Consider the following 12,892-nt stretch of genomic DNA (forward strand, 5'->3'; position numbering starts at 1 on the left):
GAAATCTCACCAATCACAGGGATTGGCCTGAGGGTATAACACTAAAATGAGGCTCAGGCCAAGAGGGTCACAGTCACATGACTGGGTGAGTTGTCTGAGCATCTGAGAGTAAAGTAGCAACATCCATACTTGTGGGCCAAAGCCCTGCAGTCTCCATCTTGGGGAAAAGGGTGGGGGGGGGCAGAGAGAACATCAGGGAAGGGGGAAAGCCAGCGTCCCGAGCAACAGCTTCGTGACAGCTCAATGCAAAACCTCCCTCGAGATCAGACACAGTGTGACATTTCTGCACTAAACCACAGCTGCTGATGAGTTGTGAATCCCGTGTACATTTACTGCAACCGAACTGAATCCGCCGGGTTTTCTTTTTCTTTTCTTCTTTTTTCGTACAAGCGCCATTCAAATTAAAGTTCAGGACCGTTAAAATCATTACGCAACGACAGAATTTGCAACCCTGCTCAACATAAATTCTGCAATCAGGCTAACAATTTCTGATAAAAAAAAAAAAAAAAGGTCAGTTTTCAATTCCCACAGGACACATTTGTGATGCACTGAAATGAGACACACGGAGCAAAAATCATGTCCTTTTGGGGGGGGGGGGGGGCAAATCTTGCATCAGATCAGGAGTGAAGGAACTGCAAGAGGAAGCTTTGATTCTCACATTTAACCACACACAGGCTCAGTGTGAGGGACCAGCATTCAGGGCCGTCATTACGAGAACCAATCAGGAACCTCGGATCGGTCAGCCAAATGCGGACTACAAAAATGGCTGCCAATAACACACCCGATACCACAGAGGCTGGCCGCTCAGTGTAGTTCAATAAGAGCCGTGTAAACTCCAGCTGAAGTGCACTGAAGTGAGGGATACTGGTAAGGAGTCAGACCGTGTCCAAGTGCAAATTTTCTGCATTTCTGGAAAGAAAAAAAAAAAAAAAGAAAGAAGAAAAAGCCAGCGGCTCCTCTTCCTGGCATCCGCTGGGGGGGGGGGAACCGTCTCTGTGTTTACGGTCAATACTGTCTCACATTCATACTGGGTTCACAGTTTTCTCCGTTTCCTAAAGGGGGGGGAGGAAGCAGAGTTGGGAAGGAGCAGCAGCCAATTAATGCTGCATTAGGACCCTCAAACCCTCAAACAAAAAAACCCAACAGGAAACAGACAGGAACACTCCAGGCCTGTTCTGAAAAGCCAAACATTAACACGGCAGTCCTGGCAAGAACCCTTCTGTCTGAAACAGCTGTTGGGGGACTTTTTCCCAAAATACGGCACGAGGGCAAAAATTCATCCAGATGCAGAAATTCACTAAGGCGGGGGGGTGGGACCGCGGTTTTGGGCGGGGGGGGGGGGTAGTTGTTGTTCCAGACCCGGTCTCCAGTGTGCGATGGACAGTACGAATAGAACGCGTGACGATTTAAACCGCACCTCTCCGTGACACCGCCCTCAACACCGCCGCACAGTTCTCAGTCACAGCTGTGGAGGAGCACCATGTGTGTGAGAGTGGAGTCCACTTTGCTGAACAGTCGCAGACGCTGGCCGCGTGCGTACCTGGGACTCCGCCCCCCCGCCCCCCCCCCCTCCCTGCTTAAGGAGGACTGCTCTCGTACCCACGCCACCTTAAGAGACGCCAGCCTCAGGCTCCAGCCTGGCGAGGCGGGCAGACCTTGGACAGACTTTTTTTTTAAAGGGTGACCGTGGTAACCAGGCAAGGACAGTGTAACATTTCCAGTCCATGTTCTGCCCCCTCCCACCCCCCCTTAAATAACCAGAGGCACAGACCTGGTGTGCCAGACATCTTGAGGTTCAAGAAAGAAGGGAAAAAAGAGAATACTTCCTCTGTAAGAGAAGTGAAACTTGGGGCATCTGTGTCCATCTGCGACTACAGTGCTGTCTTTATTAATTGGGGGGAAAATAATAATAATAATAATAATAATCTCAAAAAAAAAAAAGTCATGAACTGCAACAGATAAGGGGTAATATGAGCCAAGGCAGCAGTTTTGCATAAAATACTGGCTGACATTCAGGTCAAGAGGACAAAGAGAGGCGATTCTGTAGTACTGATACTGAGGAGTGTAAAATTAAAACAGAACTTATTATCCCTATGGAAGTCCACAAATAACAGAATAAATTAAAAAAAAGAAATTGAATAAAATACATATTCACAAAGAGTTCTGCATCCAAAACCTTCCATTTCAATAAATGGGGAGGGGGGGTGGGGGAGGGGGGGAAGGAGGAAGAGAAAAAAAATATTTGATCTCATTTCATATTTCATCCGTTACATTTTTTTTTCCTGTTTTCAAACAAACTATTATCATTTGGCATACATTCCACCACCCGTTCCTTTTCAGTGTCACCCGCCCCCCCCCTCACCCCCTCACCCCCCCACCCACCCCGTTCACAGAAATGTTTTGTGAGATCCTCAAAGAATGCGGATTATCCTGTCACACCCTTTAAGAGACCTCTGTGCACTCATGGGGGGCTGGGTTCAAAAGCCACACAGGGTTTTATCCAGGTTGAACGCGGCTGCTCGAAGAGCTTGAGCCGCACTTTCAAAATAAGAGGGAGGGGGGGAGGAGACAAGGGGGGGGGGACGGGGGAGGGTCTGCTTTGTCATCACTAGTGCTTTTTGGCCCCAACGAAGGGGGGAATCAATTCTCCCTCTGTGTCATCTTTGATAAGAACTTTTGGAGCAAGCAGAATCCAGACTTTTTTTTTTTTTTTTTTCTCTCTCCTGTCTGGTTTCCAAACGAAAAAAAAGAAAAAAAAAGAAAAACCGTAGCACTAGTGCCAGCTTTGCAGTTGCTGTTGATCGTATTCCGCTATCAGTTTCTTTATGTGAGCCAGTTTATTGTGCAGATATTCACAGCGGTTCTTCTCCTGGCTATAGTTTGGATTAGTCTGCAAGGGAAGAAGAAAACATGATGAGCACCACATGACAAACCGTTCCTCTTCTGCTGGACTTCAAATGTCCCCCCCCCCCATAAAAAAAATGGATCCAGTGTCCATTTTCAAAAGACTTACTTTTTTTATTTTGCGATACTCTTGTAGTATCTGATTGTGGATTGTCTGTGGAACAGAAAACACAAACATTGAGGATACTGTCAAACAGAACCGTAACCGTAATCATCTTGACCAAGATTACTGGAATCATCTACCAGTCAAACGGTGTCAGATCACAAGCATGTGATTAGAATGTTCTTAGCTGAACATTCTAAATGCTGATGTCACAGTCGCTTGCTGGTGACTGAAAGCAGTGGAGTTCTAGAACACTGCCTTAGAATGTTGAAAAAACATCCCAGAAAAAAAACCTACGCCCTACCTTCAAAAGGGTTAAACACTGAAACATGGATGAATGGAAGGCCTCTGATATCAGGGGCTGGGTGGGTCAGCTGTACTCCAACCAATGATTTAAAAAGCACCCATAATAATGCTTTATGACAATTTCCCAACCGGGGTCCTGAACTGGCGGATTTAAAACGGATCTGACCCACAGCTGGGCGAGTGAGAAGTGGGAGGCTGGTGGATTTCGGGGGGTACCTTGTACTTGTCGGTGCCTTGCTGGAGCTGCTTCAGCTCGGTGTCGAGCACGGTGAACTGGCGGGTGATGCCCTCGATGCGCGCGTGCAGCCCCCGGTACTCGCTGTACTCCGCGTTGAAGTCGGTCTTGTAGCTCTGCCGCTGCTCCGGCGAGGCTATCTCCGTGTACTTCCTGCGCGGAGACGAAACACGCCCGGGAGCGTCAGGAGACCGTCGCCACCACCGCCCTGAACGCCGTGCACACGTACACGCCGCGACCAGGCCCGACCGGGCCTCCCCCCCCCCCCGACCGGGCCTCCTCCCCCCCCGGGGCTGTTTCACACCTCGCCCCAAAGGGCGTAACCACCAAAATTACAACGGACACGGGACACTGCCGTTCCGCCCCATTACAAACGCTACGCCTCCTCAGCTCTCCCCACAGCTGTTTTTTTAACATGAAAAGTTTCCACTCTGGCTGCAATCCCAGTCGAAGCTACCAGAGGAAAAACCTCTCCAGTAACTTTGGGCAGGTCCGTTAAACTGGATTAGATGACGGGCTGATAATTGTACAGTAAATACTGCGCAACGTCCTTAATTTAAGGACATTTCTTTCCTAAAATAGCGCGGCTGCCATTGGATGACCTGAAGCAGCCGACGTAGCATGACGCAGGTCAACGATCACAGCCTCCGTTCAGCGTTACGCACAAGGCCACACCCACACAAACCTTATATTTGTGTCGCGATGAAAATTCCTTGTGTACAGTTACATTACATTACAGGCATTTAGCAGACGCTCTTATCCAGAGCGACTTACACAACTTTTTACAAAAGCATTTTTACATTGTATCCATTTATACAGCTGGATATATACTGAAGCAATTTTGGTTAGGTACCTTGCTCAAGGGTACAACGGCAGTGTCCTTACCCGGGAATCGAACCTGCGACCTTTCGGTTACAAGCCCAGTTCCTTACCCACTGTGCTACACGCTTCTTTGCAGTTCATTCTGTATAAACCCAAAGGTATTCACCGAAGCTGCTTACACTCTGCAGCGATGCAGGGAGTCTGATCGGAGCTGCAGACAGAGGATTATGACTTTCACGAAATTAAAGACTCCAGTCTGCTCACGTTGGACTACAGGTGCATGTGCAGCTACTGCATACCTTAATACAAAAAGCTGAGGGGGACAGGAACAGAAAATGACATTAATCCCAAATTTTAGTAGGATTTGAATCATCCAATAATCCAAAGTGGGATGGATTATATACCAGTATTCAATCCTGGATTAACCCATTCCTTTACCTTTTCTGATAGGACACAAATTTTTATTACCCTGCATTATTAGCAATGATGAAGCTTCAGAGAAAAGCAGACCACCCATCTCATCCCAGTGAGTACACATGTGTACTTGGGTTTCCATGCTAGCTGATACTTTTGCATCACACACACATATTCTGGTTTTAAAGATAGCCAAAATTTTAGCATTGCGGACACATACTCAGGCCTTCTTGCTAGCTGAAATGTTAGCATCGCGCATACATACTCAGGCCTTCTTGCTAGCTGATATGTTAGCATCGCGCGTACATACTCAGGCCTTCTTGCTAGCTGATATGTTAGCATCGCGCAACATACTCAGGCCTTCTTGCTAGCTAATATGTTAGCATCGCGCGCACATACTCAGGCCTTCTTGCTAGCTGATATGTTAGCATCGCGCGCACATACTCAGGCCTTCTTGCTAGCTGACATGTTAGCATCGCGCACACATACTCAGGCCTTCTTGCTAGCTGAAATGTTAGCATCGCGCACACATACTCAGGCCTTCTTGCTAGCTGATATGTTAGCATTGCGCGCACATACTCAGGCCTTCGTGCTAGCCGATGTTAGCATCGCACGCACACATACTCAGGCCTTCTTTGTAGCTGACATGTTAGCATCACATACACACATACTCAGACCTTCATGTTAGTGATATGTTAGCATCAGGCCTTCGTGCTAGCGATATGTTAGCATCGCGCAGCAGCTACAGCACAGGCCTGCGCTCAGGCAGGCGGGAGAACACGCGTGTTTAACACCTGGCGGGGAGCTGCTGCTGCTGCTGCTGTCACAGCGGGAGCGCGTTATCTGTGCGAGTGAGAGATCGGCAGAGGGGAGACTCTCCCAAACGCGCAGCCCGAGCAGCGGAGCACGATAGCGCTTCCCTCAGATACGAAAGCTCGCCAGGAGGAGCACGAATCCGTGCCAGGCAACCTTTCTCTTCTGGGAAACGTTTTTTTTTTTTTATTGCCGAGTCACGGATCTGGCGTCAGTCTTTGCCCAAATCAGACGACGCGCCAACTTCCGGAATGCACTCTGGCTAAATTATTTTTGTTGTCCATTAATTATATAGACTGCAAAAAACGTTTGTTTAAAACATTTCACTCGTTTGGTTCCCAAATAAAGGCGAATGTGAGACCTCCACTGCACTCGTCCAAAAGTGACAGCCGAACGTAAGGGGCCCCCCACAGCTCACGATCAGCACAAGCGACGAAGCAGGAAACACAAGACAAACAAGCAGCTCTGCGATACACGGCGCACAGCGTGTGAGCGCAGGTTAGCCTGCCGCCGAACAGCGGTTCGCCCTGAGGAAGGTCCCGGAGGGAACAGGACAGCCCCGAGGCTGCTCCGGCGCAGGGTGAGACACGCGGATATCTGAACCCAGGCCAGGCCTCGCCGAGGAGCGGCATTCCGCAGAGTGCCTGTAACCGCTAACCTGCCGCCTCCGCGCTCGGCCTTGAGCAGGAAGTGCTTCAGGCCAGCGACAGTTAAACAGACTCCTCCGGCCGTACAGTTTGAGACGAACGAAAGAGGGAAACGAGGAACTGTTTAAACAGTCTACTGACGGTGGAAATACACTGGAAGACGTGAAGCACACAGGCAGCGCTGATCCACTTAAGGCGTAAGCACAGTTAAGGCTCTTACGTTAAATAGTCGGCCACCTCCGAGGATGACGTCAGAATACTAGAATCGTTGCACATCCCGTTGAGATCTGTGAGGGAACAGAAGGGTACTTATCAGAGCTCAGCACAGAGTAGAACACAGCAAAGCACATTACACAGACCAGACCACAACACAGAACTGCACACAGCACAGAACAGAACAGCACACAGCGCAGAACTGCGCACAACACACAGCATAGCGCAGAACACAGCAAAGCACATTACACAGAACAGCACAGAACTGCACACAGCACAGAACTGCACACAACACACAGCATAGCACAGCACAGAACACAGCGCAGAACTGCACACAACACACCGCATAGCACAGAACACAGCACAGCTCAAAACACAGAACTGCACACAACACACAGCAAGGCCACAGCACAGAACACAGCACAGAACACAGAACAGCTCAAAACACAGAACAGCACACAGCACAGCACAGAACACAGCACAGCTCAAAACACAGAACTGCACACAACACACAGCAAAGCACATTACACAGAACAGCACAGAGCACAGAACTGCACCAACACAACAAACTCATACACAGAACAGCACCCGAACAGAACTGCACCACAACACAGATGAGACAAACAACAGCATAGCAGAAACAGCAAAGCACATTACAAACAGCCACACGCAGAATGACAATAACACACACATAGCAAGAACACAGCACAGCTCAAACACAGAACAGTACACACAGACTGCACACACACACAGCATAGCAAGAACACGCACAGCTCAAAACACAGAACAGCCACAACACACAGCATAGCAAGAAACACAGCACAGTCAAAACCAGACAGACAAACAGAGGCACACAACACACAGCAGGCACAGCGACACAGCACAAAAACACAGAACACAGACTGCACACAACCAGCAAGCACAGAACACAGCACAGCTCAAACACAGACACAGCACACAGCACAGACATAGCACAACACACAGCACAGCTCAAAACGACACACAACACACAGCATAGCACAGAACACAGCACAAAACACAGAACACAGAACTGCACACAACACACAGCATAGCACAGAACACAGCACAGCTCAAAACACAGAACAGCACACAACACACAGCATAGCACAGAACACAGCACAGCTCAAAACACAGAACAGCACACAACACACAGCATAGCACAGAACACAGCACAGCTCAAAACACAGAACAGCACACAACACACAGCATAGCACAGAACACAGCACAAAACACAGAACAGCACACAACACACAGCATAGCACAGCTCAAAACACAGAACTGCACACAACACACAGCACAGCACAGAACACAACACAGCACACAACACAGCACAGCACACAACACAGCACAGACCAGACCACAACACAGCTCAGAACACAGCACAGCATAGCTCAGAACACAGCATAGCACAGAACAACACAGAACGGAACGCAGAACAGCACAGAACACAGCACAGAACACACAGCACAGCACAGAACACAGCACAGAACAGCTCAGAACACAGCACAGAACACAGCCAGAACAGCACAGAACACAGCACAGAACACAGCACAGAACAGCTCAGAACACAACACAGAACAGCTCAGAACACAGCACAGAACAGCTCAGAACACAGCTCAGAACAGCTCAGAACACAGCTCAGAACACAGCTCAGAACACAGCACAGAACAGCTCAGAACACAGCTCAGAACACAGCTCAGAACACAGCACAGAACAGCACAGAACACAGCTCAGAACACAGCTCAGAACACAGCTCAGAACACAGCACAGAACAGCACAGAACACAGCACGGTGTTCTCAGTCTCTCCACGCAGCCCTCACAGGCCTGTCACGCAGGCACAGAGGCGAACAGAAGCCCCGGCGTGGCGACTGATCACACGAGCTAACAGATAAAACATCCTGCAGCCATAAAGATTACAGCGGCCCACAGCAGATGGCGGCCTGCATCAGGCTGAGTAACACGACCGTGCAGTGCAATTCTGAACACTAGAGGGCGCCGCTTCACTGCCGTAACTGTGTCGCCACCGAAAACATTAGAGCAGATCTTCAGCGGGATTTTGCTGGAATGATAAACGATACGGCCTGTCAAAAGGAAGCCCGTTTCTCTGCGTGGGACGCGTGTGCAGCCGAACCGGGCGAGGCGAGACCTCACCTGCGCTCCCCTGTGGAATACTGCTGTTCAAACCGCCGGAGCCAATGGCGAGCTCGCAGGCCTTCTTGGGTTCCGCCCCTCGGTCCTCCCCTCCTTTTCTCTCCCTGTCCCGCTCCCGCTCCCTCTCTCTCTCCTTCTCCCGCGGTTTCTCCTTGTCTTTGTGCTTCTTGGACTTCTTCTTGGGCTTGCCGTGCAGCGACGCCGCGGAAGGGGAGGGGCCGGAGGCCGGGGCGTCGGCCGACGGCCTGCTTAGGCCGGGCCGGGGGGAGGAGGAGGAGGAGGAGAGGAGGGGCGCGGAGCCCAGGCTGGAGAGGGAGTTGGGGGCGGGGCCCGAGGCGGCGGAGGAGGGCTGGCTCAGCCGCTCCGCCACCGCCGCCTCCTGCGGCCCGTCGCAGTCCCGCCCGTTGTGGCTGGAGTCGTTGCTGACGTCCGACAGCGGGTCGAAGGGTCGCGAGATCTCCAGCACGGGGAGCTGGGAGCCGGACGTCACCCCGTCCGCCGCCGCCGCCGGCCCCGACACCGGGACCCCGCCGCCGCCGCCGCCGCCCGCCGGCCTCCCGTTGGACGAGCTCAGCTTGCCGTTGACCGGGCCGGAGGACGCCTTGCTGGCCAGGTGCGAAATCCGGGGCTTCTTATTGGCCAGCGGGTCGATGAACTCCTGCGCCGCCCGTTTCTGTTGAGAGCGCACACACCGGCGGTCAGCGAGGCCACGCCCCCACAACACGCTCAGCAAATATTAGCCTTCTAAAAGATTTCAATACAAATACGCCCCACGTCGCTTTTTCCACACTCTTACCACAGAGGAACACCAGAGAGATTAAGGTCCGGGGTCAAGGGCACGCATGCCCACAGCACATTCATATCAGGGGCACAAGAGCGGTGCACACACACCGGGGAAAAGAACGCAGTACAGTCCAACAGAACAGAACGGAACAGAACGTAATGTACCGCCATTGATCCCCCGGTGGGGGAATTCAAATCTGCCACCAGCAGAAAAGGTGCAAATAAGATCAGCAGAATGAGCGCAGCGTGCGCGCGTGTGTGTGAGCGTGTGTGTGTATGTGTGAGCGAGTGTGTGTGTGTGTGTGTGTGTGTGTGAGTGTGTGTGTGTGTGCGTGTGTGTGTGTGTGTGTGTGTGTGTGAGCGTGTGTGAGTGTGTGCGTGTGTGCGTGTGTGAGCGTGTGTGTGTGTGAGCGTGCAGGAGTGCATGCGTGTGGGAGGGGGCAGGTGCTACCTCACCCACCAAAGGAAAATGACGTGTGCGGTTTTAGCAGCAGCGGCGGGGGAAGGTCAAAGTCAGTAACACGTCGTTCCACTGCTGACTCAGGAGTGACCGCCATTTCCACGTAAAGCCTCACTTTATCACCAGCGCATTTCTACGGTGGCTCAGGAGGCCTGCAACCCTTTGTAGAGTAGGTGTTTCTGGAATGTTTACAGTGTTCTAGAACTCCACTGCTTTCAGTCACCAGCAGTGATTGTGACATCAGCATTAGAATGTTCAGTTAAGAACATTCTAATCACATCTTTGTGATCTCACACCATGAAGGGTGAAAAAAGCACAAAGCCCCATAGCCTGTATTCATAAAGCATCTCGCAGTAGGAGAGCCGATCCAGGATCAGTGTGGAATTGTCTAATGGATAATGCTAGCACACATAGACAGGGGGAAAACCTGTGCCTGGATCAGCGCTCTCACATACAGCAGGGATGCTTTATGAATACAGGCTCGGGTCCGTGTGACTCGCCGTCGTCAGGGCCAGCAGGACGTGACCTTGTTTGGTTTGGCAGAGGAGCCTGGATTTCCCTGCGGTCCCATTAGCCCTGATCCAGCGCTGATGCGCTGCGGTTACCTGCTCGGGATACATAAGCTGCTCATTTAAATAGGAGCCGGAGACGGGGGGGGGAGAGGCGGGGGGGGGGGGTTACCGTGCTCACCTGCGACGGGGAGGCGCCGGGCAGCTCTTTCGGGGGGCTGACGGGGTTCTCCGTGGGGGCAGGGGGGGCGTTCTGGGACTGGCACAGTTTCCTGTAGAATAACAGAGGGCACAGACTCAGCACAGCCACACACTAAACCAAGCTGGTGTCTGAGGGCTGAACACAGGCCCACACTAAACCAAGCTGGTGTCTGAGGGCTGAACACAGGCCCACACTAAACCAAGCTGGTGTCTGAGGGCTGAACACACACCCACATTAAACCAAGCTGGTGTCTGAGGGCTGAACACACACCCGCACTAAACCAAGCTGGTGTCTGAGGGCTGAACACAGGCCCCACAGGCCCACACTAAACCAAGCTGGTGTCTGGTGCCCAACACAGGCCCACACTAAACCAAGCTGGTGTCTGAGGGCTGAACACAGGCCCCACACTAAACCAAGCTGGAGTCTGAGGGCTGAACACAGGCCCACACTAAACCAAGCTGGTGTCTGAGGGCTGAACACAGGCCCCACACTAAACCAAGCTGGAGTCTGAGGGCTGAACACAGGCCCACACTAAACCAAGCTGGAGTCTGAGGGCTGAACACAGGCCCACACTAAACCAAGCTGGTGTCTGGTGCCCAACACACCCCCACACTAAACCAAGCTGGTGTCTGGTGCCCAACACACCCCCACACTAAACCAAGCTGGTGTCTGGTGCCCAACACACACCCACACTAAACCAAGCTGTGTCTGAGGGCTGAACACACCCCCACACTAAACCAAGCTGGTGTCTGGTGCCCAACACAGGCCCACACTAAACCAAGCTGGTGTCTGAGGGCTGAACACAGGCCCACACTAAACCAAGCTGGTGTCTGGTGCCCAACACAGGCCCACACTAAACCAAGCTGGTGCCTGGATCAGTCAAGATGCTCAAACTCAAGTCCCAGAGGACAGAGCACTTTCACAGTCTTTGGCTTTGGTTATCTTTCAATCAGACTCTGGAAACGAGGTACGCAGATTCTCCAGCCAATCAGTGACTTTGATTAAGCACTTAAGTGTCGGAACACATGAAACACCCAGCAGATGCTGTGGACCTCTAAGATTCAAGCTTCAGATCCCCTGATCAAAGCGATCAGTTTCTTTTTCTTCTTTTTGTTGAAAAATGTTCAACTTCAAGTTGAAACACAGTGGCTTTCATGACAAGACTACTGCACTGCTGTTTTAACCATTGGCTTGAATAACAGCATAATATAGCTCTACTACCAAAAAAGAAAAAAAAGCTAGGGGTGAAATGGTTTTAGTGACAGCACTATGCAGTGTGCGAAGCCATTTCTATTAAACATCAGTTCTTTCAGGAGGTGTTTACAGTCAGGTATGTCACGGTGTAGAGCACCAGAACACAACTCTGTGCCAAAACCAAACATCAAAATATCAGCCTTCACATTTTCCCTCTAAAGCTCTTAAGTCAAGGCAATTCTTCCATCCAGGAGCCTTCCAATTATTTCTAGGCTCGCTTTACTTTTCGAGCTGTAATTCTGAAAAGGCTGGGTGGGTCAATTTTAAGACAAAGAGACCGCTATTCGCAGGTGAACAGAAGCGGAGTACTCCGCATTTGGCAGAGGGACACTTCACAACACAACCGGTTTGGGGAACAACTTCACTTCATTTGTAACTCATGAAACCCTCGCTGGCTTCATGGCAGCCACTGCAATAGAAACATACTGCAGTTCCTCTGGGGAGCAGAATCGGGGATTTTACTGTAATCCCAGTACTAGAAAGCACCATATGCTCTGCCTGTGGTGCAGGCCCAATTTATTATGAATTCTAAGGATGCACAATTCTGGGATGACATATTGCAGGTAAAAAAAAACACATTTAAATGTCTGTAACTTTACATTTATGTCAAAGTTAATACTTAAAAAAAAAAAAACTCAAACCATTAATCATGTTTAAGCATGAAACCATTCAGGTTGTTTTAACACAGCTGGTAAGAATTTGCCAGACAAACAGAACACAAGCTGCAGAGGATGCAGAGGGCGAGTCTGGCCAGAAGAGGGCAGTGTCGCGCAATGTTTAGTGGACAGGGACGCACCCCGAGGAGGGAGGGAGGGAGATGGGGGGGGGGGGGGGAACAGTGAGCCAGCAGCCGGGCCGCCGTCTCAGTCTGGACCTCGGACCAGCGCCGCCCGCACACACACGCGGATCAGCACGTACTGGAGGAGTGTTGCATCACCGCCCCTCCAGTAGCGCAGCTGCTGCGGCTGCCTGAGCTGCGGGGCGCTGCAGTGACCGCCAGAGCACGGCTCCAGGGAACGCGCCGCCGCTCACTGATAAACCAGCAGAGCTCAAA

At 51.2% G+C, this 12,892-nt stretch overlaps 1 protein-coding gene across 1 annotated transcript in view; it reads right to left on the reverse strand.

The window, feature by feature from the left end:
* Nucleotides 1-357: 357 nt before the first annotated feature.
* ell (elongation factor RNA polymerase II) overlaps nucleotides 358-12,892 on the reverse strand; it is a 55,922-nt gene continuing 43,387 nt past the window's right edge. The window contains exons 7-12 of the mRNA XM_064330333.1: nucleotides 10,564-10,654; nucleotides 8,631-9,303; nucleotides 6,465-6,531; nucleotides 3,530-3,701; nucleotides 3,014-3,058; nucleotides 358-2,890 (exon numbers count right to left, since the gene is read on the reverse strand). Coding sequence (XP_064186403.1) covers nucleotides 2,774-2,890; nucleotides 3,014-3,058; nucleotides 3,530-3,701; nucleotides 6,465-6,531; nucleotides 8,631-9,303; nucleotides 10,564-10,654 — 1,165 coding nt within the window. The 3' untranslated portion in view covers nucleotides 358-2,773. The remainder of the gene's footprint in view (nucleotides 2,891-3,013; nucleotides 3,059-3,529; nucleotides 3,702-6,464; nucleotides 6,532-8,630; nucleotides 9,304-10,563; nucleotides 10,655-12,892) is intronic.

The sequence above is a fragment of the Anguilla rostrata genome, chromosome 4, assembly GCF_018555375.3.
Source record: "Anguilla rostrata isolate EN2019 chromosome 4, ASM1855537v3, whole genome shotgun sequence".
Classification (NCBI taxonomy): domain Eukaryota; kingdom Metazoa; phylum Chordata; class Actinopteri; order Anguilliformes; family Anguillidae; genus Anguilla; species Anguilla rostrata.